The sequence below is a fragment of the Nanorana parkeri genome, unplaced genomic scaffold (assembly GCF_000935625.1).
Source record: "Nanorana parkeri isolate BGI_ZX_2015 unplaced genomic scaffold, ASM93562v1 scaffold1380, whole genome shotgun sequence".
In the NCBI taxonomy this organism is placed as follows: domain Eukaryota; kingdom Metazoa; phylum Chordata; class Amphibia; order Anura; family Dicroglossidae; genus Nanorana; species Nanorana parkeri.
The window spans coordinates 98,540-105,514 of NW_017307648.1; the positions used below are offsets into that span (position 1 = coordinate 98,540).

At 46.2% G+C, this 6,975-nt stretch overlaps 1 protein-coding gene across 1 annotated transcript in view; it reads left to right on the forward strand.

Annotated features, from left to right (window-relative positions):
* Positions 1-6,580, forward strand: part of LOC108797993 (gastrula zinc finger protein XlCGF26.1-like) — a 10,086-nt gene extending 3,506 nt beyond the window's left edge. The window contains exons 2-5 of the mRNA XM_018569687.1: positions 463-590; positions 5,079-5,726; positions 5,811-6,314; positions 6,399-6,580. Coding sequence (XP_018425189.1) covers positions 463-590; positions 5,079-5,726; positions 5,811-6,314; positions 6,399-6,580 — 1,462 coding nt within the window. The remainder of the gene's footprint in view (positions 1-462; positions 591-5,078; positions 5,727-5,810; positions 6,315-6,398) is intronic.
* The last annotated feature ends 395 nt before the right edge of the window (positions 6,581-6,975 follow it).

Below are 6,975 nucleotides of genomic sequence, written 5' to 3' on the forward strand. Positions count from 1 at the left end.
CCCCCTTTGCTCAAATTTCCCTTGTCCCGTTCAACCTCTATGGGGTAATGTCACCTACTTTGTGGGTGGACGGTGGTTGGTAAACAGTAATTTGGCTTTGTGTAAGTTATCGCTGCTTGAGTCGTAGTGACTAAGCATGCTGCTCTGTTAATGGTTAGCAGTGGTTTTGTTTGGTAATAAAGGTTAAAGTCTGTTTATTAGTTGAATTGATTAAAGGAGACTATGAGGTGAGTGGAAATCACTCATCTCATAGTTCTCCTTTAAAACCCATTAAAGGGGCCGCGGCCTATAGTACTGACAGGCGTACTGATCTCCTGTCGGAAAGCTCCAGTGCTGGCCCCCGGGCACAGCGGAGCTCGGGACCCGCTTGGGTGCACGATCGGCACCTCATACAAGCGATCAGTCGGCTCTATAGCCGGCGGATCGCTTGTATGTAAACAGGCATCGCTGCCTGTTTTTAAGTTATGACAGCTTCCGCGTGCCTCGAGTGGGCGGGGCTAACAGGCCATCCTTTACGCCCGTTACATCCAGGAAGCTCCCGGCCGGCCATTTAATAACAACGGCCAGCCAGGAGGTGGTAATGAAGGCTGGTAGGTGACGTACCGGTGGTTGTAAAAAAAAAATAGTCAACGTACCGAAGCAATGGGTTGGGTGATAGAGCCGGATACTATTGGCCGAAGTGTCAAAAGGGCGGATTCCTTTATGGATCTTGGGCAGACCCTATAATACAGGTGCACGTGCATGGTCGTCTACATGGAATTCAACTGACCAGAGGGTACAAAGTTACTTTTTAATGGGAATGACAAAGCGCTACGCGTCGTCGGAGGGGGCGTGGCAAAATGTTGTTTCAATTTCAACGTTCTTTCAAATTTTGAACGTTTCCACTTCAAAACTCACTGTCTCTCCATGCACTGAGACACGCTCTCCCCCTCGGCCGGGTCCGGCTGCACTAATGAGGACCAGTGGTGCAGCAACCACCAAAATGTGGTCCACGGAATCCCCGGAGGAAATTACCTTCCGTTCAATACCGCTCCTCCAAACACGACAGCTTTCACAGACCTTCCTGCGTAGGGTTGCCACCTGTCTGGGATTAACCCGGACGGTCCGGGTTTTGAATGCTGTGTCCGGGTTTCATGGCAGCTTTCACCCGGGCAAAAGATGTCAGGCAGACGGGGCAACCAAAATTAAGATAGGGGCTACTGGCCACTATCTTGACTGTGCTATTTACATATGAATAAGCCGCAACTCATTCTCCCCAAAAAATGTCTGTGCGTCGCTAGAGTGTTCGGGTTTCGCTTGAAGAAAAGGTGGCGACCCTAGTGTAGCTGCAGACCGGTCAGGGTGCCCATGGTGGTTCTACAAAGCCTCCGGGGTCCAAGACCCAGAACCGGACTTATTGAGATTCTGAGAAAACACCGTCCACATTATCATCAGCCAGAGCCTCACAATACACTGGGTTCCCTTGTGTGATTCTCAACCAAGACACCATCTGCATGGAGTATGCATGTTCTCCCCGTGCTTGTGTGGTTTCCTCCCACACTCCAAAGGCACGCTGGTCGGATAATTGACTCCTAAGCTATCCGTAGTATGTGTGTTTATGTATGTGAGATGGGACATTAGATTGTCAGCTCCTTGGGGGCGGGGACTGATGTCCACGTACAGTGTGTAAGGAGCCGTATGAATGTCTGTAATCACTAATATTTAAACATACGATAGACCGCAGTATTTATATTCAACACACGGCGGTGATCTGACTTTGAACGCACAAACAGGAAGTGATGTAAGGTACAGACAGGAAGTGATGTAAGAGTATAAAAGAAGTTCTGAGCGAGAGGTGAATCTGAGGACTGGCAGCAGAGGAGGTAAGAAGACATTATTTAAAATTTACACCCAGTAACCCCCCTCCCCCCGTCATGTCCGTCCTCATCCTCCATCCATAGTCACTGTGATGTCTGTTATAGTTTATAGTAGTAGAATATTGTATTAGTCATCCAATAGTGCCGAAAGTCGGAGTTTGTGATTCCAGGAACAGACAAGGGATGTGTCTGGGTGGTGACTGTATCATTGTGTGTGTCAGGTTCCTATAAGGTGTCAGGATGTCTCTGTCTATTTCTCCATGGAGGAGTGTGAGTATCTAGGAGGACACCGGGATCTCTACAAGGACGTCGTGATGGAGAGTGAGCCGCCCCTCACATCACCGGGTAAGAGGAGAGAGCAGTACGGAGGCTCCGCCTAGATCCCCCATCATCTGATACACACATAGAAACAATGTATTCAGTCAGTGTGTGTGTGTTTCCTACAGATGGATCCAGGAAGAGGAACCCACCAGAGAGATGTCCCCGTCCTCTGTATTCCCGGGATCCCACCCAGGAAGATCTCACCCTCCCCCACCATGATCAGGTAGGTGGGACTCAGCATGTACAACCCAAAATGTCTTCTAAACAATAGAATTCCATTCTCCTATAAAATCTCTGGTTCCTTCGTATAGATATTTTTTATCATCTTTGGGGTTTAGGGTGAAGAGCTAAAAAACATCAAAGTTGAAGTTAAAAAAGAAGAAGAAGAGACATTGGTGATGGGAGATCTGCAATCTATGGAGGAAGGAGGTCTTCTGCATTCCCGGGATTCCACACAGGAAGATCCCAACATCTCACATGAGGTGAAATAGAGAAATAATAGATAATAGGAGATACTTCCATATGACCTGATCATTATCTATGGTGTTACATCTGATCTCATTGTTCCCAATATACAGAGTGAGTGTGATAATGATGTTAAAGAAGAGATAAAAGAGGAGGAGGAGGAGCTTGGTGTGATGGAGGAGTTTTCAGAAGAACACAAAGATCCCTTCAATGACGTCATGATGGAGACATTGCGCGACAGAAACCCACCAGAGAGATGTCCCCGTCCTCTGTATTCCCGGGATTCCACACAGGAAGATCTCACCATCCCCCACCATGGTCAGGTAGGTGGGACTCGGTGTATAGAAAGAAGACTGACTCTGAACTTTGCAAGAGGATACCGGGTCACTTCCTCTGCTTACATATGTAAAACACGTGTGATGATGATTACAGAGCTGCGTTCCTTTGCGTCTTTTCTATCTCCCCGGAGTTCAGCTTTATGAGATGTTTTCTATTATTTTGGGGTTTAGGGTGAAGAACGGAACAATATAAAAGCTGAGGTTAAAGAGGAAGAAGTGGAGACGTATGTGGGGGGTGACCGGCCGTCCACGGAGGAGGTCGGGATGATGATGAAAAGTGATCAGGATGACATTTCTCTACCGATCAACACAAGTAAGTAACAGACACTATGGAGGGAACAGGTGACAGTTCTATGTCACTCCTGAGTAGAAGGTGTGACGTTTAAGGGATCATGTTGGAGAATTATCAGATCTTCACATCATCAGATAAGATGAGACTGAATTATAAATGGTGGACCATCAAAGTTGGGAAGAAGATTCCCCAGAAGAAGTCATCTCCCCTATCGTAGGATGAAGGGGTCGTCATCTCCTGATTAGTGTTTGGACGGTTGGGGGGTCATGGTTGGGGGCCTTGGTTCTCAACTGGTGGGTCGCGACCCCGTCTTCAGTGGGTTACCGTGTGCCTTCTACTTTTATAGGCGAGAGGCCTCCCCATAGCACAGCTCTGTCACCTCTGGTACTGAGCGGCCATTCAAAATATACGGCTCACAGAGCCGAGTGTCAGCTTGAGGTGGGATGGGGCTCCATAAAGGAGCTCCATCCATACGTGCATTGCTTACAGCTCCATCACGTGTCCTCTAGAGGTTCCTGGACCGGAGTGACGTCACATTTTGGCTCCTGCAACCTCTACAGGGCGTGTAAGGGAGCTGTATCAGCATTGCACATATGGATGGAGCTCCGTCACAGTGCAGCGGCCCACACTGGACCCCAGGCTGAGGATCCATCCCAGTTCTTGTAAGGTAAGGAGACTTGAGGGACCTTAAAAACCAATAAAAAAAATTTTTGTAGTGTGTATGTGTGAGAGATTGTCTCTGTGGTTGTGTCTGTCATTGTTTTGGGGGCCCGTTCACACGAGTACAGTCCCGTGCGATTAAAACAGTACCGTGCAAGATCGCACCTACCATGCATTCTGGTGCGGGAGATCAAACTGTGGTTAGGAGGTGTGTTGCATTGCCGTTCATTTGAATGATACCCCAAATGCACCTCCCACCCACAGATTCATCTCCCGCACCAGAATGCGTGGTACCGCAATGCCATGGAACTAGTGCGGTGCCACTTGGGTCACGACTTATGACTGAGGACAAATGTGGGTCCTGAGATTACACGGGTTGCGAACCGCTGCTGTACACCATATGAAGGTCCATCTCCATTCCTCAATATAACGTCATGTGACCAACAAATGAGGAGGAGATACTGTACACCATATGAAGGTCCATCTCCATGCCTCAATATAACGTCATGTGACCAACAAATGAGGAGGAGATACTGTACACCATATGAAGGTCCATCTCCATTCCCCATAGCTGTCATGAATGAACAGTACAATGGTCTCCGGGGGGGTCAGAGGTGTTTTGGGGGTTTTGTCTCCTTTATTTGGCTGGTTTTCATATTTTGGGGTTACAATTGGACCCAATTCCATGCCAGAGCTCTGTGATGACTTCTAGACCAACATACATGACTCTGATTACTGACGTGTGTAATAATTTCTCTCCAGCAGATGGATGTGATGTCAGGAATACCTCGGAGAGACATCTTATATTATCTGCTGATTGTAAGTCAGAAGATAATGTCATCACACAGGATTCTCCAGGAGTGAATCCAAACACACAAAATATACATCACAGACCTCACTGCTCAGAGACCTCAATGGATCCCTCTGATCAGGGTGAATCTTCTGATCATTCACATACTATGACTGGAAATATCCATCTAAGATCTCACACTGCAAGAGATCCATCTAATCCCAAGGAACCTTCCTCACCCCATGAAGGAGATCACAGAGCTGAGGATCCATTCTCATGTTTGGGGTGCGGGAAATCCTTCCTAGAACTTCGTAAACATCTCCGATCTCATACCAGTGTAACTTTTACATGTTCAGAGTGCGGGAAATCTTTTCATAAGGAAACCGAATTTCTTAAGCACCAGAGAAGTCACACAGTTAAGGGTCCTTCTTCATGTTCAGAGTGTGGGAAAGGTCTTACTGATAAAAAACAGCTACTAGCACACCAAAAAACTCACACGGGAGATCATCGTTTTTCATGTTCAGAGCGTGAAAAATGTTTTACTCAGAAAGGAAACCTTATTCAACACCAGATAATTCACACAGGTAAGGGTCCTTTTCCTTGCTCAGAGTGTGGCAAATGTTTTTCTGTGAAGGGAACCCTTCTTAAACACCAGAGAAGTCACACAGGTGAGCGACCTTTTTGCTGTTCAGAGTGCGGAAAAAGTTTCCCACAAAAATCCACTCTTCTTTTACACCAGAGAATGCACACGGGTGAGCGTCCTTATTCATGTTCAGAGTGCGGGAAATCATTCACTAGGAAATATTTTCTTGTTAAGCACCAGGGAATTCACATGGGCGAGTATCCTTATTTATGTTCAGAGTGCGGGAAAAGTTTTACTCGGAAGGGAAGCCTTGCCTCACACCTGAGAACTCACACGGGTGAACGTCCTTTTTCATGTTCAGAGTGCGGGAAATCATTCACTTATAAAGGATCCCTTGTTCAACACCAGAGAATTCACACAGGTGAGGGTCTTTTTCCTTGCTCAGAGTGCGGGAAATGTTTTTCTCTGAAAGGAAGCCTTCTTACACACCAGAGAAGTCACACAGGTGAGCAGCCTTTTTGCTGTTCAGAGTGCGGAAAAAGTTTTGCACAGAAATCCACTCTAATTTTACACCAGAGAATTCACACAGGTGAGCGTCCTTATTTATGTTCAGAGTGCGGGAAATCTTTTATTGATAAAGGAACCCTTGTTATGCACCAGAGAATTCACAAAGGTGAAAAATCTTATTCATGTTCAGAGTGTGGGAAGTGTTTCCCTAATGAAAAAAGACTTCTTAAACACCAGAGGAATCACACGGGTGAGGGTCCTTATTTGTGTTCCGAGTGCGGAAAGTCTTTCGCTGTGAAATATTTTCTTGTTAGGCACCAGAGGACTCACACTGGTGAGCGTCCATATTCATGTTCAGAGTGCGGAAAATCTTTCACTGAGAAACGTTTACTTGTTCAACACCGTAGTGTTCACACAGGAGTGCTTCCTTATTCATGTTCGGAGTGTGGGAAAAGTTTTACTTGGAAAGTAGACCTTCGTAATCACAATAGAATTCACACAGGTGAGCTTCCTTATTCATGTTCAGATTGCGGGAAATGTTTTACTCGGAAAGAAAGCCTTGCTTCACATCTGCGAATTCACACAGGTGAGCGTCCTTATTCTTGTTCAGAGTGCGGGAAATCATTCACTCAGAGACATTCATTTGTTAGACATCAGAGAATTCACACAGGTGAGCGTCCTTATTCATGTTCAGAGTGCGGGAAATCTTTCACTCAGAGACAACTCTTTGTGAGACACCAGAGAATTCACACTTCCTTATCATGTTGAGAGTGCGGGAAAAGTTTCTTTCAGAAAGGAAGTCTTGTTAAACACCAGAGAACCCACACCGGTGAGAGACCTTTTTCATATGTGCGGGAAAGGTTGTATAGATAAAAGAAGTCTAATTATACATCAGAGAGACGTTCCTGCTCATTCTTTCGTATGATGGAATTTAGCAGGTGGAACTGTTCAGTCCATAGAACAACTGGAGGATAAAGTCATTTATAAAGGGCTCCATCCCGGGATCAGTGATATTTCATTTATAGGTGAAGTCTGATGGGTCAAGTCTTGTCTTGGCGTCATCTATGTCTTGGAGACTCCGATGGTTTGACATTTCCTAATCCTTATGAATTAGGCGGAAGTCGTTATAAAGGGTCACACCACCAGAAAAGTGTCGTACGTGT